The sequence below is a fragment of the Chelon labrosus genome, assembly GCF_963514085.1.
Source record: "Chelon labrosus genome assembly, chromosome: 23".
Classification (NCBI taxonomy): Eukaryota; Metazoa; Chordata; class Actinopteri; order Mugiliformes; family Mugilidae; genus Chelon; species Chelon labrosus.
Window position 1 is genome coordinate 920,064 of NC_140356.1, and position 27,899 is coordinate 947,962.

The window sequence follows — 27,899 nt, forward strand, 5'->3', positions numbered from 1 at the left end:
GAATGAGTCAGAATAACCTTCTATCACTTCCTCTCCTTGTCATTGTGCAGATAGAAAGGGTATATTTTTTTTTAGTTTTGTCTCTATATCAAGAGGCCAACTTTTACTGGACTAAAATGACAGTAGTGTGATTAGTGGTCCGAGAATTCACAAGAGGCTAGTTTGATTTTCAGATCTGATAGCTACTGTGGTGCAACATTTCATTAAATGATTAGTTCATTGTTTAGCTTTAGTTTTATAATGTTATTTATAATGATTCAGGACCTTATATTAAGGAGAAAGCCACTCATTGATTATTGAGACACACATGTCGCTCTGTTGTTGCTACAGTGACTAGACTATGGGATTAAGCTCTTCTGGGCTTGTGCCTTGTTTGAGTGCATTCTCACCTCCCTTTTTCCTTCTCCGCTTTCCTCTCCCACGACTTGCCAAACAACCTACACTTCTATATAAGATAAATCATAATTCATATGAAAAGCTAAGGAAGGCTGCAGAATAAGAGTATCCGAGCGTGGGCGCGCATAGCTGAGCATTGCATTATAGGAACAAACCACTTGGTGGTGCTAGAGGTGGACAAAATTAACTAAAGCTTGGCAACAACCCTAAGTGAAGAGCACACTAAACAACAAGAAGCACAAACTGATTCTTGGTTCTTGGGGGTTACAGAAAATACCCAGTGCTTGACCATCACTCTTCATCCACAGCTGTCTAAAACACAATCCGTGTATGCACTTGTTGAGTACAGACAACTAAAGGAATCAGTATGCTTCGAACAGTGCTTGTCAAACACAAATTATGGTTGCCAATTGGTTGTGGGACAACAGTCAAGCAGCAGTGATTGACCAGTTAACTGCAGGCTCCTTTTTTTTATTTTTTTTTATTCTCCAAAGAACTACTAGAATTACAAAGTGCGATAACATGAATTCTTTGCGACAGAATGCTCGGAAAGTATTATCTCCATGTGCCATCAACATCTCCCACCCTTCCCTAGGCCTGGTGACCCCACCTTTGAGTGTAAAGCCATCTGCCTTCGGGAATATCTGACTTCAGACAGCTTACTTCATTTGAATCATACTGATCCCTCAAGCATCCAAGAACTTAGATAAAATAAACAATATGTGGTTTACAGTGTTTGTGTATACATTTTATGAGACTCACTACCACTTAAAACAGTTTGGACATTACATTGAATATAGAAGATGCTTTTCAGTGACACTCATTCAAACGTGTGAGTGTCACGATGAAGGTATGTGCCAAGTGTGGAGCCAATGTCCCAAAGTCTCTGTGTTCTTAAAGTCTTCATGCATGTGTGGTCTCGACCTGAAAAACCTATATGCTAAAAACTCTCATTAAAAAGTCCCTATTAACGTCGTCCTGTGGACCAGTCAGCAGTCTCAGAATAAAAGGAAGGCGGGGCCGCTTGTGCTCCTTAAGTCAAATCCCTGAGCAAAGTCACTGAACATTCAAAACCCAGTGGCCAAGGTTTAGGCACAGGAAAACAGGAAAGGGAAAACAGGAAACCACTATGTCCTCCACTCTGTGAGCCCCCACTCTCTCAGGTGACAAAAAGAGACGGATGATGGGTGTTGAAGTTTTAGTGTCAATAAGGAGCCCGGTGGAGAAGCCTTCAAAAGGCTTTTAATAAAGGATCTACAGTATAAGGTCATTCCCGGGGCCGGTAAGAGCTGTAGTATCTGGGGTAGAGGGGAGTGTAGTGGCTGGAGTGACTGTAGGAGGTGGAGGTGCCAGAGTTGAGGTAGGAGCTAGAGGGCGTAAAAGCAGGAGAGGAGTAGGAAGAGGAATAGCTGTGAGAGGAGGAAGGGGAGTAAGAGGAGGAAGGAGAGGATGAAGAGTGAGTGTGGAGGACAGAAGAGCGTGTCATGTTGGACAGGGGCCGAGTTCGAGCTGAGGGACTCCACGTAGAGCGCCTGAGACCCAGGATAGGGGAACGATAGGGAGAGGAAGGGGTGGATCCTGACAGGCTAGATCTGGTGGTGGATGGGGCTGAGGTATGAGATTCTGGGGTGTAGACCCTGGAGAGGCCCGAGCCACGGGGCAGAGAAGGGGCGACGTTGACACTGACGCTATGGGAGTCAACCACAAACGTCCGCACCCCCAGGGTCCACTGGGAGTGAGCCAGCCTCAGAGGGGTTGAGGGTGGGTTCTGAATCGAGGGGGAGCAGGGGGCCTCCAAAGATGGGGGACTCTCTGGCGGTGGATGCCCGGCAATTGAGGTGACGAGTGGTGATGATGGACTACAAGTGGGTATGTGTGGTGTAGGGGAGGTGAGAACTGAGGCTAGAGCAGCAGCGGCTGCACTGACCGCGGACGGGCTAATCGGGGCCAAGGGATCATCAAGAAGAAGTGACATTGGACTAGGGAGGCTTGAAGGGGGAAGGCTGCCAGGGGCTGAGGCTGAAGTAGAGCCTTGGGCTTGGCTGTGGGCTGAAGCCAAGGATGATGAACTTACTTTGGGGGTTCTGGTCTTCCCACGGGTCAGCCTGCTCCCCCGGGTGCGATGGGTCAGCTCTTGATCAAAAGCCAAATCCTCCAGGCGCTGGGTGAGGGCTAGTTTCTGCTGGATGGCCATCCGCAGGAGGGAGTTCAGAGTCTTCTTCTCGTCCTCCGCTGCAGCAAGCTGCCTTTGCATCTCATCCAGCTGGGTCACATACTCGTCACACCTACGGGGGGCAGATTTATTGAAATAGGAAAACTTGAAAGAAAATTCAGGAACATAAACTAGAAACGTAGAAGAGCTCACAAGCCAGATGAAAAAAGACAGCAAACGTTTTAAAAAGTTTTTCATTTTTTAAGAATACTTCTTCATTCCTGTGATAACATTCTGTTTTCATCTGGAGTTTACAAATAGTTTGACAAACCAGTGATGTATGGTTGGTATGTGTGGATGTGTGGATGATATGATTACCTTCAGACTGCTAAAATGTGACCAAAGTGACTTAAATATTAGATTAATTGTTAGTGATTAAAAGTTCTGTTGATTCCAAGACTGAGTCATCTAATCTATAGAAATATTGGCTATTGTACATTATTTCCGCCTGTTTTGTCTCTGACCTGGTGGCAAACATGGCTCGGAGAGAGGAGAAGGTGGCAGCATCCTCTTTTAGGGCCTTCAGCTCGTTCCTTAGCTTCGTCATGGTGTCGGTCACCATGGATTTCTCCGCCTCATATTTACTCTTCAGGTTGGCCAGAGCCACCTCTGCCGTCTGTTTGAACACACACATACAGAGATTATAAATTCTGTTTTTAGACATTTGCATTCATTTTGCTCAGCTCAGTTTGCTGTTGTCCCCGTCTCAGCATATAATACGCACATGGAGCAAATCCGCTCTGACGAAAAACTAAAGCCTTGCTTCGCTTTGCGGTGCAATGTCCCTGTGTGTAAAAGCTGAATTGCATCAGTATCAAAACTCATGCCTTGGGATGAAATCGTATACAGTAACACCATATAAAGACAAGATAACTCGAAATGTTTTGGCACAACCAAGTGCTAAGTAAGTATTTTAATCAACCCTGGTGTTTCAGGGAAGCATAGGACATAATAGGACACAAAAAAGCACTTTATATTTTATGTGCAAATCTCTGGTCATTGCCGGAACTGAACAATAACAAGTGCTGCAGCTGACTTAATTACTTGTTTGGTCAAACATACATCATTTAAAAAGAATTGGATTAGGATAGGAATCTTGGTCTGACTGATGAAACATCGCAATGACGTCTGCTGCAAGTAAAGAGACCAGACATTTTGTCTATAGCTGGGTAATCTGATTCATATTTTCATATGAAACCAGATATTGTCCATGATTCTTTCAAACACTGTATGCTGTACAACAGATTTTTTTAGAATTAAAGTGGTGGTAATAAAGACAGTTATTGCTGTGAGGTTCATTGTTGTTAATTAAAGAGATTCATTTTGTGTACAACAAATAAAAGTCTGTCACTTTTAAGAATAACAGTAGTACAGATCTTTAAAAGATCTTCAGTTTTCATCAGTTGTCCACTAATCGCACTAATTGTTAGTAGCTGAATCCCGGGCCAACGCTTGGGCAAGACACAGTTTACACAACATGTAGACATCGCGTGTGTGCCCTCTCACCTGTTTGTTAGCCTTGAGAACCAGTCTAAGAGTAGCAATCTGCTCTCTTTTGGTGCTGAGTAAGGACTTGAGCTTCAGAATCTCCTCCATGCAGCTCTCCCGGTCCTTGTCCAGCAGTGGGGCCAGTTCCCTGGCTGCAGCTCTCTGTCTGGACAGCTGCAGTGACCTGTCTACTGCCCGCTGGAGGTGCTTGACCTAGGGGAACAGAAGAGGGGAGAGGAGGATAAAATATTTTTTTTGGAGGAGGAGCTTCAGAGTTAAAGAGAGAGGAGAGAAAAGAAGAAACGACGTCAACAACAGAATGAGAGTGGAGGACATGACGAGTGACATTATGAGGAATTCGGCCATCTACTGTATGGGCAAATGGGTAAAGAATAGGAAGGAAGAAGAGCAAAAAGAAAACACAGTTGAAAAAGCAGACCACTGTCATATCTGGTCACATCCTGGACAGGAGATTAATAGAAGATTAGGAGACAGGAGATTAATAGAAGGGGTATGGACAGGCAGGACTGGCAGAAAATATTCAATTTCATTTCAATTCTATTTTATTCACATAGCGTCAATAACAATACAAATTGTCTCAAGATGTTTTACTTGACCAGAACCCAGCTCATATGGAGGGACCAATCTACATGAGGCCAGCCGGGTAGAGACAGAAAAGAGAGAGAGACAAGAGGAGAGGAAGAGAAAAGAGCAGCAGGAGGTGCGAGATGATTCATATTATCTGTCATACATACATAAATATAGACAAAAAGAAACAAAAATAGGAAATAGGACAGTCTGGTAGAAAGGGGAGCGAGAGTTTATGAGAGGAGAGGACAGGAGGGAGTTCCAGAGACACCAGAGCAGTTCCTACCTGTTCTCTGATGATGGCGTTGAGGTTGTAGATGTTCATGGGCTCCCTGCGCAGCTCACCAACTGGCTCCAGGGCAGGCGATGATGAAGATGACGATGACGAAGAGGCACTGATGCTCGGCGAACGAGTAGGAGGCGAGGAGGGCGGCAGGCTCTGCTCAGACGGCACCTGAAGACCCTCCCTGTCTACTTCCTTCTCCTCTCTTCCTCCCTCCCCCGATAAAGGCTCTTTGGATGGGGACTCAGAGGGGCTTCGCGACTCCCCTGGACTTGAGGTTGCTGAGGAGACAGCGGCCAGCCGCCTGGCCAGGCGTGGTGTGAGGAGAACTTTGCTGTTGTCCGAAGACATGGCTTTGAGACTGGCGCAGAGGCCCCTGAGTCCCCTGCCTTGTCTAAAAGAAAGACAAAGATTTTAGATAATTAACATGTAAAACCTTCAGTGTGTGGGTTGCATTCTGGAGTTTGCGCTATTCTCTTTTGACAGACACCAGACAGTTTGGTGTATTGTTCCTGTGACTGTAAAAATGCTCAGATGAGCTAAAACATGATGATCGCTCAAAGAAAAAACACTGATTATCTTAACAACGGACCACGCTAAGGTCAAGGATTTGTTCCGTTCAGAGGTCGTCACAGTGAATCATCTGCTTCCATCTCACCCTATCCTCTCTGTATATTCTTCTCTCACACCAACTACCTCCAAATCCTCCTTTCACTACATCCATAAACCTCCTCTTTGGTCTCCCTCTAGAAATCCTGTCTGGCGGCATCTTTCAACCAATATATTCACTGTCCCTCCTCTGAACATGTCCAAACCATCTCGTCCTGGCCTCTCTAACTTTATCTCAGCTGTCCCTCTAATGTATTTATTCCTGATCCTATCCATCCCGGTCACACCCAGGGGAAACCTCAACATCTTCAGCTCTGCTACCTCCAGATCTTCCTCCTGTCTTTTCCTCAAAGCCACTGTCTCTAAACCATACAACATCGGCGGTCTCACCACTGTCCTGTAAATGATTCTTTGTTACATGCAGAATAAATGGGCAGGTGTAAAGACCTAAGCAAATTTGACGAGTGCCAAATTGTTATAAGCTGGAATATCTCACAAATGGCGAGGGTTGTGGGACAATCCCTGTCAGTAGTGGTGAGTGTCTACCATGAGCAGGGTAACAGGGTGTTGGTTACATGGTGGCTTCACCTCGCCACTTATGAGACTAAAATAAATCTACTGTTAAGGTCTAGGTCACAGATACAAGAGGGAACCTCCGAAGGTGTTGTATTGTTCATACCACGATGAATCAGCATATTTGATAGGTGGTCATAATGTGGACATAATAAAGAGCAAGGGAAACAGGAAACAAGGATAAGGCTAGTAAGAAGAAACACAAAATTCTGCCCCTCTATTGTCAGGCTCAAAGCTTTTGATCTAAGGTCTCTTTGGAAGGTAGATCATTTCCAGAATAACTCTATATGGGCCTGCTCAGAGCTTCCATTAAGATCCGATCTGGGGGATCCCGTCACATAAAAGACAGTTGTGTGCGCATTTCAGAGATCCGATCTCTGACCACATTTGAAGGTGGACTGGCCCGCGTGTGTCCGAATGTGTCCACATTCCCTTGGTAGTGTGAACGGATTTTGGAGACGCCAGGTCAGAACACACGTACCTAAAGCTGGTCACTTGCAATCGGATAGCCCAGATCGGATATTAATGCTAGGTCTGAAGAGGCCCTATTTGACTTACACAACTGAAATATGGCCTTTGTGCCACCCTATGTGTTGGATGCTCCAACAGTCAATCATTCAGTGATCCATTTGTAACTTCTCAAGTTATGAGGGCTGTATGAAACATCAGGGTCAGAAGGTCTGAATGTAAGAACAATGTTTAACAAGGACAATGTGTATAATGACTAGCAGTAGGCATACTGTTAAAGGATAAATCAGGTTTACTTCCCATATATGTGACTATTGTGGCAAATTGAGAATATTGGGAATGCGCAAATGGGAGTTTTGAATAATTTAAACAAAACATTTAATGTCCAGTCCAGAATTATCCTTTAAGGTTGTGCTACAAGACAGGGGCAAAATGAATAATATTAATAATTATTAGAAGAATGAAAAATAGGAATTAGGAAAAAATGTTGTTAAATTGATATGTTATAGGTGCCCTTTTTTTACTCAAGCTCCTCATGTGTCCTACTAGTAAAACAGTCATACCTGTAGTAGTCCAGCATGACTCGGTTGGGTGTCTCATTGTTGCACATGCAGACGTGGTGGTATAGCTGGGCAAGCTCCTCACTCAGGGTCACCAGCTCATCCTGAGCTGCGTTCAACGCACCCTGGCTCTCACTGGCTGCTGACTGAGCTGCCTGCAACTTCAGCTCGATGGTAGCGATCTGAGAGGAGAGGAGAGGAGAGGAGAGGAGAGGAGAGGAGTTAGGAGAAGAGACCTTTTATCTTTGTAAATATCACTCATTCTCTCCAAAATGGATCCAGTCAGAATGACAATTACCTTCTCCTGTCCCTCCCGGCAGCTCTTTTCCAAAGAGGTGACCTGTCTTTCCAGCTTGTGCAACTGACTCTTTTGTCTTGGTTTCTCCTCCACTGCTCCCTCCTCAAACTGAGCCAGCCTTTCACGGAGGGTTTTCAATTCTGCCTTGAGCTCCACCACCTCCGTTACAGCCACGCGATATTTACACTGCAAGATCTCCAGACCTGGAGTTTGGTATGTAAATACCTGACTTATATTCAGTGCCTCACTCTTAGCCTCGCTACTTTCTCCTTCCTTTTCAGCCTCCTCCTCGTCTTTGTAGAGCTCCATTAGGGTTTCAGAGTTGAGCGGAGAGGTGGCGCTGCCATGGGCCTCCTCGCTGACCTTTCGATGAAGGCGGCGGAGGGCAGTTACTTTCTGACTGAGGCGGAGGGATTTCTCATGCTGCTCGGTCAGTGCCCCCTGGGTGTGTAGGAGCTGAGTCTGGGACTCCTGCAGGCTGGTCATCAGTGCTACTTTCTCTCGTTCAACCTACAGGGGGCAGCAGCAAGATTAGGGAAAAGTATATCTTGTGTGTCAGACATACCTTTTTATTATTGCATTTTTGCAGGCCTTGAATAACCTCATATAAAACATGATCTGCTAAGGTGAACAGTTTATCGATAAATGAGAAATAAAGGAAAGAAAATATGGGTGTGTGTGCCTGCATGCGTGTGTGTAATTTGAAACCTGTAGGCAATATTTTTGTAAATGAGTAGCATATTCCTATCAATTAAATTGTGCTGCAGCACAACTGTGGATTTATTAACTTTGTAAAACAGCTGCTCAGACAGCAGCAGAGGCAACAATGTAAGCCACCAATTAAAAAAAGAGTGGCCGATAGTGTAGTTTGTCAGCTGAGATATAAATAAGCGCTTTCTGCAGACGAAGCCTATCAGAGCACATGCAGAGAGTATGGGTCGGATGGGATTACACAAACAGAAAACTGAAGCAGATGCACACATGAATGTGTGCGTATACACAATATAAAAAGGTCTGATTTATGAAGTAACTGGTTCTGAGGTTTGAGAAACGCCCTGAGAATTTGGGGACATGCAAGAGAGAGGTGTAGGAAAGGAAACAAGCATGCGTTTGAGAGGAGGAGACAAAGGAGTAAAGTGAGAGGCAGACTCCTCTACGCAGTGGGAACACTGTATGTCTGCATGGTTTCACAGTAAATTATTCATAAGTATTTTCATGAAGGGTTGGCTGCAGTAGTCAACCCTTCATGAAAATTCATGAAAATCAGAAAAAATTGTACAGCTGACAATAAAAATAATCAAATCAATGTTTCTGATTATCATAGCAAATAAATGTGTTTTTTTTTTCTTTCTGAGATAGATGCGTGCCTCTTAAATAAAGTATATAGGCTGGTGTTAGCAAGTGTATTTTCAGTCTTTATGATAAGCTAGCCTTATCATCTGGACCCTTGCTCTGGATTTAACTGGCCTCTGACTCTAACCAAACCTTAATCAGATCACCAGTATTACAGAGGAACAACTGTTGCTTCTTTGGTGATTACATTACCGATTCAACACAGCAAGCATATTCTGACCAGCGCTCTCTTATCAGAATGCTGCTGAGATATCGTTTTGCATGGTTGAATCTCACTTTCTGTGGTGCAATTTCAAGTCTCTGCACTTCTGATTATTTATCTTTGTGTTAAGTTGGTTGTCGGTTGTAATCTAATCTGGTATCTTTTTTTCTATTCATCAGTCATAATAGTGTCATCGCCATAAATGTATCTATCTTGATCAGACAGCAAGCTCACCGTCATCAGTTGCTGCTTGAGCTTCTGAATCTCTGTCAGGTTCATCTCACTGAACAGGTCAGACGTCGTTGCCCCCTCGGTTTTTCGGCCACCTTTGCTCTCTCCATTTGTCCTGGCCCCAATCCCTGCTCCTGTTCCACCCTGGAGGTGGCCGTTACACCTGTGTATCAGGATAGAATACAGTATATTCTGTTGCTTCTCACATGGACAGTAGAAAATTAGAGAGCTTCGAGACCAGCCTTTTACAACCATCACTTTAGATTATAAACGGTATTTGCAGGATGTTTATAGCTACATTGTGAAAGCCCTGATCAGTTCTCTTGTATGGTGGCACTATATTGACCACCATTCAAACCTCGAGCTTCACTATATTACATACATCAGTATTTTTGCATTACATTTCATACAGTGTACAAAGTCACCTCATGCATCTTTGCAAATATAAACTAAATAAAATGGTGAAGGAGGGGCCTCTAAGGATACTTGTTCTGTTTGGGATCTGTGGAGTTTGGAGGTGAAGTCTGGAGGCCACAGACCCTGGTCTAAATTTAAAGTTTTATGTGGTTTAGGAGGCCACATTGTCCGCCTGGGGATGGCTGCTGCTGTCTGGGAGAGTTGTTGTGGGCTGAGGGTGCCTGGTCAGCAATGACATTCAGGTGGGTGGTATAAGTATTGTCTATGTAAATGCCAGGAACTAAAGGTTTAAGAGCAGAACATTGCATTGCAATGAGATGATTAATGTCAGTGGTTTTAATGTTGTGGCTGATCGGGGTATGCACCTGCCAAACCTCATTAGCGAGCCACAACACTGAACTGGACAATTTGCCCTTTCATTAGCATGAACACAATATAGTTTATTTTGACTCTATTCCACATACATCGATCAGCCCCAACATTATAACCACTGACAGGTGAAGTAAATAACATTGACTCTTGTGACAATTCAATGTTCTGCTGGGAAACCTTTGGACCTGGCATTCTTGTGGATGTTACTTAGACATGTAGCACCCACCTAGACCAGACCAGGCACCCACCCCATAGCAATGACACCCCTTGATGGAAGCAGCCATCCCCAGCAGGATGCAGGGTGACCGTTTAGAGTTTAGGAACAACTAAAAAAACATGAAGAACAGCACAGAGGACCCTCCCCTCAACATTCAGGACCCAATGAGCACAAGGAGACCTACACAATTAGGTACGTATAATAATGTTACTAATGTCATGATCCACATGATCCCAGATCCACACTGCCCGTGTGGCAGTACAATGGCTGTACCAAGCTTGATGTCAAAAGAGATGAGCTTTGCTCTGTCTTGGGAAGCTAAAACCTTACTACTCTCCTGAGAGGAAATCACAGGCCCACCTGGCAGAAGAACAGATACATGGAGACATTTGTGCACTACATGTTAGATGGCTACAGAACACAATCTACAGATTAAAATCAAAACCAGTGTTTCAAAGACCTAAACCTAATGACTATGTAGGATTTGAAACCCATTTTCTGGGGTTAGTATCTTGTGATTTGAGTTCCCAACCTTCTGGTAGGCCGTAGGACTAAAATGGAAACAATTCAAAACTTCTTTGACAAGTAAATTAGTAGGATATAAATTAATTTTCAGTGTGTGCAGTGTCCACCTTGTTGGCTCCTCTGCGTTTGGGGAGAGCAGAGAAGTTGGTGTAGCAGTGCCGCTTGGGGGTGCAGATGAGAACATTAGATGTGCACTGCCAGTGTAGGCTACGTCACACATGCTAAGGTGGTGGACCAGCTCCCTACGTAGGTGGTTCTTCTGCTCGCGCTCATTCTTCAGGGTTTCCAGCACCTCCTCTAGCTGAGTGTCTGAGATGTCCTTCAGACGGAGTGCATCCTGTAACTGGCTGTTGAGGAGCTCTGTCTCCTCCTCCAGAACCTTGATCTCATGCTTAAGGCCTTCATACTCCACCTGAAACAGGGATGGTAAAACAGAAACAGTGGATAGAAAAAGTCTACACAAAACAGCAGTTTTTTTTTTCACGTGAGACTTCCATAAGCAAGTGTGTGCGTGATCTGAACCTGATTCTGTTTGAGCGTTGACACCAGTTTCTGCAGGGAGATGTTCTCCTCCTCCAGCTCAGTATAATCCTGGAGAAGCCGCGACTCTCGAAACTTGTACTCCCTGATCTCCTCTCGCATCCGGCTCCGCTGCAGCTCCAACATCTCATTACTCTGCTGAGACAGAAAGGAAAGAGAGCTACAGTGGTGTCCTATTTATGATGCAGCTTATACGAAGAAAGTTACTGGGTGAGGAGATTTTACAAGACAGAATCACTGAAAGTTTGATTACAGTAAACCTTCATACAAAACTGAACTAAAACTCTAAGGATCTCTTCACCACCACCTGTTGGATTCAATAAAAACACTCTGGGTATGAGACATTCTAGAAAAGGTTACAATACAATCAGATGAAATGCGACACAATGAGATACGTTATGACTTGTTATACTTTAACAGCTGTACTGTACCTCCCTGAGCTCCTGCAGCACGGTGCTCAGGTGCTCATTGTCAGCCTGGGAGTTGGAGGCAGTGGCACGACTGTGCTTCAGCTCCGACTGCAGCTCAAGGAGACGGCCCATGTAGTAGGCCTCTTTGGTGGCTGACTCCTGCAGGAGTGTCTCCTCATTGGTCTCCCCATCCTCCGCTACCTTGCGCTGGGTGGAGTAGGCTTGCCCAAATGCCTGGAAAAGGACAGGCAGGGAAATGGTGAGTTCTCTGGGAGTGATTAGGAGATGAAATGTTTAATATGCTTACTATATAAAGCCAACAACAAAGAGGAACAACCCGTCCCCTGTTGAAAGGCCTCTACTACAAATGATCTATTGAATCAAATCTATTGAATGAGGGGCCACGCTAGGCTGGATGTATTGGAAGGGGAGGAATATGTGGGAAATGGTTTCTCTCCTTTAATTCCCTCACTCTTCTTTCATGTGTGGGCTTAGAGAAAAGTATATTTAGACATGACTGCAGGCCTCACTCTACGTACATAGGCACCACATACACTGTGCTTAACCGAGCCTTAATAAGCCTCCACAGTCAGCAGTACTGAAGGACACCAAAAACATATATATATATAAACTTTAAAGTCACAATGTCTTGTATGTATTCTTTTCATGTTAAAGCATATGTTAAACAAGTTTGCACAAGCCTTGTCAAAAGATAAATAATGAGTTTGGGTAGGTAGTATTGGTATACAGCAAAAAATCTATTTTCAACAACTAATCCGTATTGAGGTAAGAACCACTTAACTAAATGAATAGTAACAACATTATTCTTTTAAGACATGGAGGTCAGTCAGTCCGGGCAATTATTTTATTCAAGTTTATTCAAGTTCAGTTGAAAAAACCATCAGACAATGTGTATCTGGTCATATAGAATAGAATGTCTTTATCTGTCATTGTGGTACAACGAAATATTGGTCATCTGTCATGGAGTCCAGTTTAAAGATGCCTTTAAACGCAAATGAATGGAATATGTGTGTAAGGTTCCTGGTGTGAATGTGATAAATGGAAATAAATAAATAAATAAAAGAATTAAAATGAGTGTCCAAACTTGCAAGTGTCACCGGCAATGTAAAAGAAAATAAAGTAATCATCTGCCTTGTACCTGGTCTTGGATTTTTTTCTGCACTGACATATTTGTTTCTGTCTCCAGTGTTGTGAAGCGAATGGCCCTCTTTGTTTTATAATTGTCTAATCAATCAAATCTCTTGAGCTATATTCCTGTCTTCACCCTGATGTATAGCAGTTCAGTGTGTGTTTCAGTCACATTTTACTCTCATTTCACGTCACAGCTTGAGGTTATTTTGTGCTTATTGAATGGGTGTAGCTATGGGGCATGGGGCATGTTGACATGTACATATTATTGACCCTCTGTACACTGTGTCAGAGTAATGTAATGGGTTTTATGGCAGCACTGCTGCCGTGAGCATTGCACACCCCATACATAACCAGTGACTCCCCTTTCGCTTTATTAGCTGTGGGACGCTACAGAGGGAGTGCGCGAGTAAAATCAATGTTTTGTCCCTGAACCGTGGCACTACTGCTTCTTTGCCTGCTGTGGTTTGCCATATCACTAGGTGGATGTCTACAATGCCTTGAAGTGGGACCTTTTTTAACACAACAGCTTGAGATATAGAAACATTCTATCGGCTGACAATGTGAGATGTATGTGGACCATTTAACTGCCTGAGGATAATTCCTTGTGGGATATAACAGATGGGTCAATAGAGGATACGTTTTTTGACTGGTCACGGTATCTCGGTTGCACATTAAAAACCACCCGTAAAAAAAAGAAAAAGGTGTAAAATTGTTTTAAAAAATACAGAAAAAATATACAGAAAAGAAAAAATAAAATAATGAAATGAATAAAATAAAATAGTAAAAGCAAAAAATGTACAAGATTTGCATATGCACAAATGTACAAGAAATAGAAATAGAAGTAAATATACACGATATACATAGGAGGAGGAAGGATTTATGATAAGTGATACATGTGTGATAAGATCATTTAAATAAGGAAGAATTCAAAGACCTAATTAAAATCTCCAAATCATTTTTTTCATTTTGTTACTAGAGCACAACAAGCTATCAACAGGACACTCTTCCTCAGTGCTCACTGCTGTAGAAAAAGGGTTATAAACACACCCAAAAATATAATGCAAGAGCACTTGTGACTGACTGGGGCTGTCAATTTGGGACGTTCTTGCCCCGAGTACCTAACGCTAAATCTGCACGTAGGTGAACAGAGAAATTAACACATTTCTATGGGTTTGAAATGCTCCTTGCTTCCATTGTCGCTCTGAGACCAGTGTCCCAGCTGGATGACGCAGGGACTTGCTGCCAATTCTGACTTCATCATGTCTAAGGCCGAAAGAGACAATGGTGAGATTAAAACAGACAGAGAGGGAGAAGGAATAGGGACAGGGTGGTGTCTGACTAGCCCACTGCGACAGGACACACTAGCCTTACAAGGCATAAATGAGTGATGATGGTGACAAAAAGGATTCCTCTTATTCGTTTGTTTACATAAAGTCACTCGCAAAAAACACTTTAAATTGTCATGTTCTCTATCTGACTGTATTTCAGTTTTCCATTTCACTTCATCCATCTACTCATTTCTCTCCCTCTCTCTGTCTCCTCTGTGTCCTCAGTCAGCTGCTCTGTCAGCATACTAATACAGTCAGACTCAAGGTTTGCCAATAAAACTGTCCCTACAGGAAAGTCCAAGACATCACAGTGAGTTTATGGTGCTGCAGCTAAGGCTAGGTGGGAGTTTGGGATTTAAAACTGGAATATTCAGTGTGTGAAAAAAGTCAGCTCCTGCTGAAATGGTTATGCTGTAAAAATTGGTATTTAGTATTTGGAACCGACAGATTTTGAAAGGTTGAGGATCCAAACATGGGTTTATTGTTGTTTCCGTTTTATAGCCTGGTTCACATAATGTTCTTCTGGTGTATCATGCAACCTTTAATTCAATCTGTCTAATTCCAGAGAACTCAGACACACAGTCTAACCTTGACACGGGCATCCTAGTTAACTGCTTACCTCACCCTCCCAATTATCTTATTCACATTCTTGCTTGCTCACCATGCCCTTGTTTTTGTCTCTTTTCACACTGATGCACACAATGACAAAGTCGTGTGAAGCCAGGCACACCACCTGTAACCTGTTCCTCTCCTCTGTAGTCCAAAAATTATTACAATTCATTAATATATCTTTTTAATACAGTATCCTTTGTTACAATAAACATACAACAACAAACAGTTTCACATCTTGCTTAAACTTCTATATGACTGAATTACCAGCCTCTGGAGTGCAGCTCTTTGTCATGCAGACACACAACGAATATTAAAACCACTGTCAGGAGAACTAAATAACATTGACCATCTTGTGACTATTCAATGTTCTGCTGGGAAACATCTGGACCTGGCATTCATGTGGATGTTACTTAGACATGTAGCACCCACCTAGACCAGACCAGGCACCCCCACCCAAAGCAATGACACTCCTTGATGGCAGCAGCCATCCCCAGCAGGATGCAGCCTGACACAGACACATACACACAAAAATGGTTAGGAACAACTCAAAAAACATGAAGAACAGCACAAGGTGTTGACCTGGCCTCCAGATTCACTAGATCCCAAACTGATCAAGTATCTGTGGGATGATCCACAGGGTGTACGTCAAGGTCTGGGATGTACTAGATAGTAACATGTCTGATGTGGGAGAAACAAGCAGGGTCTAAAACCTAAGCCCCTAAACCATGGGGTATTTAACTAAATGAAAGTGCAGGTTAGTCAGCCTGCAAAATGAAACCCTCCAGTTCCTGAGTCATGTAATATTTTAGTTTTAAGCACTGCAGATTTGTTCAAACATCCCTCACACTGATTTGTAGATGAGTGCTATGACAGGCAGGCTTCTGTATGATATCACTATGAACTTCCCACCATGACTTCTGTTAGAATCAGTAATCACCCCATGCTTAATACCACTGCCAGTCAGCTGCAACCATGGGATGTATTGATGCCAGTTTGTGTGTGAGTGTGTGAGTGGGTGTGTATTTCTAACCCCCTCTGTCCGATGACTAAACGCAGACAATCTGCCAGTATTATGAATCAAGGTCAGTTCATTGCCAATTATACTGCAATAGATGCTAGAAAAACACTCACACTTTCCCTCTCTCTCTCTCTCTCTCTCTCCCACACACACATATATGTATTATTATTTAAAGCCTCTCCTTCCATGGAGATAGTCAGGCAGACAGCAGGCATCCGGTGACCTTTCCACCGCCTCCCCGTCATTTGAAGACATTTGCATGCGGAGACTTTCATGACTGATTTAAAATAAAAACTGGTTTACGAGCAACATTTACATTGTGTTGTTTCCTAAAATCATTCCTGGAGGGAAAGGTGCATTGTCCCACTGTTCTGGCATGTTCGGACAATCCGATCATGACCTTGGAAAATCATTATGGTTCTCGCTGTACCTGGAGCAGTTCCAGAGTGTCTCCAGATGGCATCATATATTAAATGAAGTACTTAAGTCCGAAAACTTTAACAACTCAGTCAGTTGCCAAGAATGAATTCTTGCAGAACCAATCCTTTGCGCTGGTAATTATAATTTTGCTGCCATAATCTGCTCTCTTGAGCCAGTACACTTGAGACCAAGGCTTACTCTCATTCTTGTTCAGGATTTTACATTTTGACAGTCGAAAGTCTGGACACACCTTCTCATTTAATGGTTATTCTTTATTTTCATGAATATTTACATTGAAGATTCTCACTGAAGACATGAAAACTATGAATGAACACATATGGAATTATGTAATAAACAAAGAAGTGTGGAATAACTCCAAATATGATTTAGAGTCCTCAAAGTAGCCACCCTTTGCTTTGTTGACAGCACTGCAAACCCTTGGACTTCTCTCAATGAGCTTCATGATGTAGTCACCTGAAATGGTTTTCAATTCACAGGTGTGCCTTGTCAAGGTTCAATTGTGGAATTTCTTGTCTTCTTAATGGGGTTGGGACCATCAATTATGTTGTGCAGAAGTCAGGATGGTACACAGCTGACAGATCTATTTGACTGTTAGAATTCATATTATGGCAAGAACCAGTCAGCTAAGTAAACGACAGTCCATCATTATTTTAAGAACTGAAGGTCAGTCAGTCCAGAAAATTGCAAAAACTTGAATGTGGCCCCCGAGTGCAGTTGCAAAAACCATCAAGCACTACGAGGAAACTCGCTCACATTAGGACCGCCCCAGGAAAGGAAGACCAAGAGTCACCTCTGCTTCTGAGGATAAGTTCATCAGAGTCACCAGCCTCAGAAATTGCAAGGTAACAGCACCTCAGATTAGAGTCCAGATCAATGCCACACAGAGTTCTAGTAGCAGACACACTTCTACATCAACTGTTCAGAAGAGACTGCGCCGATCAGGCCTTTATTGTCAAATAGCTGCTAGAAAACCACTACCAAGGAAAAGCAACAAGCAGGAGAGATTTGTTTGGGCCAAGAAACACAAGGAATGGACATTAGACCAGTGGAAATACGTGCTTTGGTCCAATGAGTCCAAATTTGAGATCTTTGGTTCCAACCGCCGTGTCTTGGCGTGGAGGAGAAGCATGGAGGAGGTGTGATGGTGTGGGGGTGATATGCTGGTGACACTGTTGGGGATTTATCCGAAACTGAAGGCACAGCATGGCTACCACAGCATCCTGCAGCAACATGCTATCCCATCCGGTTTGCATTTAGTTGGACCATCATTTATTTTTCAACAGGACAATGACCCCAAACACTCCTCCAGGCTGTGTAAGGGCTAATTGACCAAGAAGGAGAGTGATGGAGTGCTGCACCAGATGACCTGGCCTCCACAGTCACCTGACCTAAACCCAATCGAGATGGTTTGGGATGAGATGGGCCACAGAGAGAAAGCAAATGGGCCAACAAGTGCTCAGCATCTGTGGGAATTCCTTCAAGACAGGTCAGGTAACTACCTCATGAAGCTCACCGAGAGAATGCCAAGAGTGTGCAAAGCAGTAATCAAAGCAAAGGGTGGCTATTTTGAAGAATCTTAACTATGAATCATATTTAGAATTATTTCACACTTTTTTTGTTTACTACATAATGTGTTCATCCATAGTTTTGATGCCTTCAGTGAGAATCTACAATGTAAATAGTCATGAAAATAAAGAAAAAACATTAAATGAGAGGGTGTGTTTAAACCTTTGACTGGTAGTGTATATACTTGAGTTGTATCATTAAAATATAGAGTGATAACAAGTGTGGAAATAAAAAGAGTTATAGCCTTTAATTGTAAGAGAAGAACTGTCTTTCCTTCTCTCCACATTAGTTGTGAACAGCTTCGAAGACGAATAGATCAATATAACCCTCGCAGGCATAGGAGAACAGTGGCCTCTTTAATCTGTGACTAAGACATAAAGACGAACCAAGATGGAAGCAAAGAGAGAAGGAAAGCCAACGAGAAGAGGATAGCAAACAGAAAATGAGATTCTAACTACAAAACAGATGGCCCTTCAACAGGAACTTTCAATTAAGTTGTATTCTATGTGGGTGACAACAGCTGCTGTGTGATTTTTTCTGACTTTTATTTTTTTTTGTACACAGTGTTGTAGTTTCAATGTTATTTGTGTAGGTGGTACTCCAGTCAAACCGACACAGACTAAACTCACATGAGGGGTGTTTCTCTATGGGCCTGTCTCCAGGGCAAAGTCTTCCCACAGAATTTGTGGGGATAGCATGACAGGAGAAAAATAAGGAACAAAAGACGCTGCAGGTAAGCAGGTAAAATCCCAAAACACAAGTACAACAAAAGGGATCAAAAGAGAAACAGAAAACTAAACCCAAGGTACAAGGAATCAGGGACAACAGGCAGGGACAACTGGACAAGAAGCAGGTTACTCAACAGACGGCTTAACAGAGGACTGCGACAAAGATGGGGCTATATGCACAAGGGCTAAGAAGGCACAGGAGAGAGTACCGAGGGAGGAGCACAGAGGGAGAAACCGATCATATTGGGTCTGTTCAGACTTTGCATTAAGATCCAATCTGGGCGATCTGATCATGTAAAAGACAGGTGCGAACAGCCCCAGGATGCACTGAGATCGAATCTGAGAGATCAGATCTCTGACCACATTTGGAGGTGGTCTGGGTCACATGTGTCAACGGAGGGAAAACAGACAGGAACAATTTGCATAAAACAGTCTACAATAACAAACACACTTGCACTAAATGCAGTGTACATAATGGATGTACGGACACATGACAGGTGTCTTGTTGTAGCGAAGAAGAAATGAAACACGAGCCTGCATGTAAGCAAACATTTCCTCACTGGTTTCTGTCGGCTCACTCTGCACCTCTTTGTTCTCGTGTCATCGATGCCGAGGCGTGTACATGTGTGTGTGTATGTGTGTGACAGAGTGATGCGCTGGTGTGTTGGGTGGGGAGTCGTCTCATATCCAGTAAAGGTTGTGCAAGCCTTGAGGGAGGAGGGGGACAAAAGGAATGATAGCCACTCTGTTCCATCCGTCTCTTCCTCTCTAACTCCATCATCCCTCTTTCATTACCCCTGTGTGTTTTTTCAGAGGTATGCAGCCGCATGACTTCTGCACTCATTTCACATTCTATTGAATTACATTAGTAGGAAAGAGTATGAGACCTGGCAAGGGATTGAAGGTGGGAGTAAAAGAAGAATGAGAGGGGGAGGGGAATGTACGGCAGGCTAATCATATTTGATAGCGTGTCCTGCTGCCACTCCCTTTAGGCAGGTCTTTGTTTTACTTTAATTACATTTTTACTCACCTCTCACCCATTAATCCTTCTTTTCAACCACCAGAACCATAATGATATAAGCTCATGAGAATCACAGCAAACATTACTCCTACACCACCTTAAAAATCTAAATCGTACAACCATTAAAATGATAAGACACAACATTAGGATCACCCTTTCTTTTGGTCCTGCCAAAAAAGCTCTCACCCACCAAGGCTTTGACTCCGTGGTGGTACATGTCTAAGTAACATCCACATGAATGCCAGGTCCAAAAGTTTCCCAGCAGAACATTGTATTGTCACAAGATGGTCAATGTTGTTCGATTCACCTGTCAGTGGTTTTAATGTTGCGGCTGATCTGTGTATGTCGTCCCATTTCCCTTTTTGCCCTCATCATAATTACAACAACCACTAAGCAACACCTGAACATAAACAGAGGTGTTGGCTACAAGAAGGTTGCTTAAACTACGGGTCCCTAAAAACTTCTCTCCAAACAACCTACATTTTTCATGTGTGGCTGTCTCATTCAGACGTCATGAAATTATCATGACCTCACAGCTACTAAATAATTCATGCACTGTATGTATCTTTCAGATATCAAGTCTGCGCTTAAGTGGTTATGAACGTGGGGTTGTGTCCCATTCATAACTAACAGAGCAGAGAGAGAACCAGGTATCCAGGGTTCAGTCTGGTTTTACAGACTATAGTTAATGGACAAAACATCACACAAGCACACACAATAACATATCACAAAATACAGTCCAGTGCCACATAACTTCAGTTTCACAAGCTACCATCGAATCAACCAAATCTCGGCAATCAAATATTCAAACCAGACTTCTCCTTGACTGTGAATTACTTTACTTATAACTTATTTTTTCTCCAAGGGAGCAGGATCCATAAATCCACTACATCTGAAACCCTGGCAACAAAGAGAGGCGGAGAGCTGACTGGGAATCAGTGTCCGGTGACAACTACTCGTGGAGGGAGGCGTCCCATTGGCTGCCGGACGACACAGAGGAGTAACCGAGCATCCCTGTGGGTCACTCATTCCTGTTCTGTTTTTAGCCCTGCCAACTGCAATGATGCAGTCACTGCATTTTTCATCACCACTCTGCTCATCAGTCCACATACTCCTGCTGCCTTTTGGAAGACCCATTAACCATTCAGCCCTGAGTAACCACTGCGGCCAAAGATCAAGATAAGACAAACATAATAAATACAATAAAAAACAATGGAGGACATGTATGCATTCATAAAAAGTTAAGCCAATGTTAATGTCACACTGTCATATCTGCTTAAACTGTCTCACAGTTCTAGGGAAAGGATACCTTTTGTGGAATTTGTGCATCCTAATAAAACTTCTTGTGTGTCAGCTTACATATGAATATTCCTCAAGTTTTAAAGGAATTTGCAAATAACCTACCAATATTAAACCAGCCCATGATACTACAAACTCACCATCTGATCACATAACACAGGATCATTTCTGAAGAGAAAGTCTGGAGAGCATGCTTAGAAAGACTGCTGAGGAAAATCATAGGACAATTTTCAAAAATACAGCTACAAAAATATTTGAATAGCTGGCCAGCATATTTGTAGCTCTGTTTGTGTAGCACACTTGAGCAGGCACTGAGCTCCATTACCAGCAGCGCAGGGAGGAGATGACGCTCACTGTACAAATCAATGTGATGGACTCCTGTTGGGCTAATTAGCAGCGAGCTGTGGCTACCTCTTTACAGCCCACTGATGAAGCCATCCGAGGCTTCCTTCTGCTGCCAAGTCTGGGATTATTACATTAAACCAGCCAGCCCACGTCACCCAATTAACTAATGCACACAACAACAACTAAAAAAGGCTGAGAGGGAAAATATATCGTTGCTTAGCAAGAAAATGTCCATATTTACACCGACTCATAGTAATAAGGTGAGATAAGTGCTGCCTTTTTGTTTGTAGTCTGACTTGTTACAAGGATATTTGGGAAGTGATAAATGCAGAATACACTGATCAGGCATAACATTATGCCCACGCTATTAATATTGTGTAGCTCTCAATTGTGCCTCCAAAAAAGTTCATCAGAAAATGGACATAGGCCTTCTGAGGGTGTCCAGAATGTTGTCAGTGGGGCCTTTTTTGAGGGGAGGGGCCACAGTGGATCAGGATTGTTCTAGTGCAAACTTGAACAGGATTGTTCTAGTGCATACTTGATCAGTTTGGGATCTAAGGAATTTGAAGGCCACCAGATGGTCAATGTTATTTACTTCACCTGTGAGTGGTCATAATGTTATGCCTGGTCAGTTGACCTTAAAAATCTAATTAGTTTAAAAATACGTGTTCACATACTATACATACAACCCCAAAACATAACATAACCACCTACCCCTGTTGTGGGCCCTAACCCTAACCTTCTTATGTGTATATGCCGGTAGTATTATACTTCCAGCACATTGAGCATATTCAGTTCCATGAAATAACTTAATAGGTATGAATACACAGGTTAATCATGCTACACAAATCCCTGCCAGTGGTTGAGCAACATGGCAACATGGCAACATGGCAACATGAATGGTGTCATTTTCAAAATACTCCAATCATGTACAACATTATAACCACTGACAGGAGAAGTAAATAACACCTAGACCAGACACAGCCTGGCATAGGCACACACATAAAAACAGTTTAGGAACAACTCAAAAAACAATCCCTAACAGAACAAGGCATTGACTTGGCCTCTAAATTCCCTAGATCCCAAACTGATCAAGTATCTGTGGGATGCATTGGAACCAGCCTGATCCACAGAGGCCCCTCCCCTAAACCCAAGGGACCGAAAGGCCCCCACAATATTCTGTTGCCAGGCACCACAGGACATCCTCAGAAGGTACATGTCCATTCTCTGTTGAGTCACAAATGTTTTGGAGGCACAAGGGGGACCTACACAGTCTCCTACACCAATTAGGAAGGTGGTCATAATGTTATGCCTGATCGGTGTATACAGCAATGCAGAAGAATAACAAAGGACACAACTGCTTCTTAGAAAATATCATGAACAATTCCAAATACTAACACAAATCAAACCCCAAGTCTGTGTACCATGAGAAATACAATGTAAGCGTAACTACTGTTTGTTTCCAAAAAAAGTCCACAGGACACCCTTAATGTTATCTGACATGCCGGCTGCTAGTCTCAGGCTAAACCATAGAGTACAGCTAAACCAACATGCTTCATTGAACTGTGAAAAACCTGTTTCTTGTGATATCTTATTTTTTTTTAGCAACTGACGATACGATACGATACGATATGATACGATACGATACGATACGATACAATACGATACGTTCTTTGGGCAAGCATGATCTAACTATTCCACACCGATATTCCTTCCCAACTCCACATTATCATTTAGATGTAGATGTGGATGTGGTGTGCCACACAAAAGGTTGTGGTGTTACTTTAATGTTCCAATTCCGGTCTTATTAAAAACTACAACAACAACTAACAATTAAGAACTCTGTCTGAGTCTGACTCTGAGCATAGCTGAATGGGAGGACACAGAGTGCAAATATAAATAGCTTATTCTATAAATGATTCACAGTAGCATACTTTCAACACTGACGTATACTGAACCGAAACATTACTATTTCATGGAAATGCAAGAACCTCAAACACCATCAATATAAGCATAAGTCATAAGCCTCATAGGCAGTTCACTGTTTTTGTAAATCGTGTCTGCATCATTGATAGAAATGACAGCAGTAATATTTTTTATGTCACAGTAACTGTATTTTGGGTCTTGATGAAACGTGACATGATTTGAAGACAGCACCACAATTTCTTTTTAACTAATATTAGTCCAAACTTCAGTGCAGTGCAGTCCTAAATATCCAAACCATTACATTTGGAAAGTCTACGTAGAGTGTGGAGGTTTGTGGACTATTCGATTCTATTCAACCGAATAGAATTAAATCCATTCATTCATTCATCTTCTGTAACCGCTTGTCCTGTGAAGGGTCGCAGGGGTGCTGGAGCCTATCCCAGTTGTCATCGGGCGAGAGGCGGGGTACACCCTGGACAGGTCTCCAGCCTATCGCAGGGCTAGAATTAAATACTAAATTTAAATACTAAGTTCTGTTATTTAGTTTAGACTAAAATGGGGTTGTAAAAATAATTGAAACATGTGCCGGTACAACACTATATAGTTCAATAGCACTACAAACCAGTCTCCAAAATGAAAACACAGCTGAATCAACCGCTCTCTCAGTTATTTAAAACAAATGTTGAAAACCATAACCTTCATGCAGCTAAGATTTAGTGCAGGCCTGTTATATTAGAATGCAATTTACTTCACAAGTGTACCAAATGAACCGGAAAGTGAGTGTATATAAGATGCCTGGCCATAAGATGAACACCAGTCTTAAGGAGCAGTATCTTCCATGAAGAAAGACTGTGTACAGAAGGAGAAATGTCAAGGACTGGGTCATTACGAAACAACAGAGTTTCATGAGTACTTCAGGAAAATGGCCCCAACTGATGAAGTGCATATTGAATACCTCAGGAAGCAGAAACCTGAGGAGGAAGAGAAGGAAGAGCAACATCCATCATGTGAAGGCAAACCTCTGTACAGTATGTACCACCAGCAGATAATTGAAGTGGCTGATCAAAACATGACCAGCAATATAGCATTGTGGTTGCACTGATAAAACACTAAGTGTTTTGAAGCTTTACTACTTGGCTGACACTTACTCTGAAGAACTTCTGTTCCCAGTAAGGTGTCCATAATTGGCATGTCCATTTAAATTAGTCAGAATGTTATTCAAAAAAAAAAAAAAAAATCCAAATGTGCCTCAATATCTAAGCAAATCAGGAAATTAATGTTTTGTAGACAACATCTCCTCATAACATGACCCTGCTTTTCATGTTCATCTGTCTAATATGGAGTATGGAGTAGGTCACATTTCCTCTCTTTTCTTTTCTCCCCATTTGCTCTTACTATTACAACTAACCTCTCACAATTTGTCCCAAAAATGGTTTTCCAAAGCAAGTCTTCTCACTGAATTACAGTATAAAGGGGCTTTAATATTGTTTTTATTAATATATTTTAACAGTAAATCTGTTTTTCTTACTTTAACAGGGCTCTGTTGATATGTTATGAACTGCTGGCTACTTCCATAAAGCTACACACCCGCACTGACCTTCATAATGCAGCTACACTTTCAGCTTTCAATTCCAAACCATTTGTATTACAGCTAAAATACTGTTGGTATAAACTGGCCTGCATGCTGAGAAAACACCTGTGTCTGCTGCACATCGATCAGAATCGATGTGCAAAAAATTAGTGAATCTCCAATCAAGTCAGTGCAGCTCATTAGCTGAAATTGATTATAAGACTCAAAGAGCTAAATCAGCTCCTACTGAACAGAATAATACAGAATTACATGATTAAATGATTGTCAGCAGATCCAATATGTGAATGATCACAAGGTGGTGATTTGGTTATAAATAACACCTGTCAGCCAATATATTGCTTGTACTAAGTAATTAACTGTCCCAACAGTCAGTGTCTTTTAGTATATAGTAGAGTCATAAACAAACTCACATTATAGTCACACAATTATACAAATACAATAGCTGGCTGTGAAAAGCCCAAATTATTCCTAACACCTTACAACCCTATGGAGGGCCGTACGCGATAATGGCTGTGATTGGTCCAAAATGCATTTCCTTGTTCACCTCATAGGTCAGACAAGCACAGAAAATGATCCTTTGTTTAGGCTTATGAGCACCATCGACTCAGATGTCTTCTCTATGTTCTGTTCTGCAGTGAATTTAATGAAATTAACTGTTAATCCACATTTATTCAGTTCATCTCCAACTTGAGCCGCTCAGTTTCACTCACCATTGTGTGAAGTGCAAAGTGAAACACAACACAACATGCTAGCCAGTCGGTGCCTTGTGTTTTAGTGACATAACAGTATGGACACAGGGCACAGGCAAGGCACAGATATAAATTATAGAATGTATAAAAATGGAAGGCGGAACAAAGCACATGGAGCTCCCCCTGCTGGTTGGCTGCAGTATAGGTCATAAGCTCCACCCCTTCCATGTTAGTGGATGGAACTTGGGCCGAAATGAAACAATAATACATGTTTTCAAGGATGGTTTCTGTCATTTTCGTAGTTAATTAATGCTGATGCACACTCAAGAGTCAAAAATTCTGACTGCGAGAGTTGAATTATTATTATTATTTTTTTAAATAAGTACAGTTTGTGATCCAACATTTCTTTGTAACTGGTGGAGGCAGAAAAGAGCGCAATATTAATCAAACGAAAATGGGAGTGAGTCTGGCAAGAAGTGTGAGCAGGTCATCGATAGCATGACTCCACTTTTGGACAATACTGCGCAGACTCTGACTCCTAACACGCAAGATGACGCTGCCCATATCCCCATGACAATAGCATCAGTTTGGCTAGTGCAAAGGAATGGGGACACGTTGCCCATATCATATATGGTCATGTGGTAAATACTTCAGACGGGTAACCTCCTACGCCGTAGCCACGCACAGTGGTAGTATAAATCAAGCTTTAAACTACCGCTTCACGTTAGGGTTTGGTGGAGACTAGAGTTAAAATATAGTAAATACTGAATTTAAATCTACCAGACACAAATACAACCTAAAATGAATAAGAATAGAGTGAAAAAATGTTTTGTTTAAAGTTTTCTGTGCTCTTCTTAACAGGCCAAAAATAATCAGTAAAGTTGTTTCTGGTTTTAAATTAGATTGAACACAAGACCTCTCATGCTCCTGTCAACAAAAACATATGTGGGAGCTGAAAACAAGAAAGACAGAAAGGCATTACGTCAATGAAGTGTTGTTTACTTTGTATTCTTATGAAAATGTGAGGATAAAATAGCGATAATGTAATGTGAAAACACATGGGCTATAAACAAAAAATAAATATGCAGTATAACAAAAGAAAAATAGGCTTAGTAAAACAAATGTATCAGTAAGTTAATCTGATAATTCCAATATTTTAATGTCATGCGCAGCCACGTTTTGCTTTGGACCCATATAACTCAACACATATGAACATACTGTTATATGAACACATATAACAGTATTGTGAGCTTGGCCAAGGCCTGTCTATTAGTGTCCAGCAGGAATAACTACAGAAAAAAACACCGAGCAAACAATATGAGTTGATGCAGCCTACATGCAGCCTTGTCTCCCGTTAACCACTTTAAAACATCACTTATTCCTTCTGGCGACAGGAAAGACGCAGCTCGTCTTTCAAGGCGTCAATAACGCGTTACTTCTTAACTAATATTAAATGAGGCTACTTTTTCAAGTAAGGAGCCATACCCCTGCTGAGCCCACCTCCTGCAGCTGCTCCAGCTCCAGTCTAAGGGCCTCCTGCTCGGCCTCCAGGTCAGCATACTGCTGTTTCAGGCTCTGGTTCTCCTCCAGAACCACAAGACCGCACTCCGCCGCTCGGATCTTCTCGCGATTGGCCTCCGCCAGCTCCCGGGTGAGGCGCTCCACCTCGGACCGGCACTGCTCCACTGTGTCCCCGCATCCTGCTCCACCGGCGGCCATCGCCCCTCTCTCTCTCACCCTCCCTCTGCCCTCTCCTCCCTGCGTCGGATGAGCAGAGAGCCCCGCCGGAGGGAGAAACAGCTGAGGTAGACAACAAACCCCCACCGCCTCACCTCCAGAGGAATCACACCGCCGGTTCAGATCTCATGAAAACGGGAACAATAAACATCCGCAAACATCCTCAAGGCGCTACCATCATTGCAGGGAATGTCATCTCAAGCCATGTGATGCTCTAAATGATGCAGCGTCTCATCATCCACTGCCCGCATCCCTTTCCCCTCCCTCTGCTCCGTTTTTCTGCTTATTCACCGGCATCAGGACGCCATCTCTGCCCGCAGCCGTGCAGCAAGGCACACTGCTCGCTTTCTTTCATTCTACTGCAGGCTCACAGCGTCTGGATTCTCAGTGAGAGGAAAAGACTACAACACTGCTGCCTCACCTATGTCACCGAAATATGCTCTGTGCGCCCTCTGGAGATCAGACTGATCACTAAACACAACTTTCTCTTTACTTTGGTTGTTAACGTAAGGCATTTGTAGGCATACGGATTTTTAACGACTCAGAATAATAAATAATACATTTTTACAATACAAAATTATAATACATTAAAAAAAAAAAGAGTCCATTTGTTACCCCACAATGACACCTCAACACACATTGCTCAAAAATAATCCAAAATTCATGTCAATGGAAATATCTATGACAAAGGGCAATGGAAATTA

At 42.6% G+C, this 27,899-nt stretch overlaps 1 protein-coding gene across 1 annotated transcript; it reads right to left on the reverse strand.

The window, feature by feature from the left end:
- Positions 1 to 1,276: 1,276 nt before the first annotated feature.
- On the reverse strand, positions 1,277 to 27,177 carry LOC311508277 (protein bicaudal D homolog 1-like; the record flags this gene model as incomplete). Its single annotated transcript, XM_084572982.1, has 11 exons — positions 1,277 to 2,681; positions 3,073 to 3,224; positions 4,115 to 4,309; positions 4,971 to 5,361; positions 7,181 to 7,359; positions 7,476 to 7,985; positions 9,265 to 9,424; positions 10,900 to 11,204; positions 11,315 to 11,470; positions 11,764 to 11,976; positions 26,944 to 27,177. The coding sequence occupies 11 exons, from the start codon at positions 27,175 to 27,177 to the stop codon at positions 1,664 to 1,666; spliced, it is 3,513 nt and encodes a 1,170-aa protein (XP_084429108.1). The 3' UTR covers positions 1,277 to 1,663.
- Between the last annotated feature and the right edge of the window lie 722 nt (positions 27,178 to 27,899).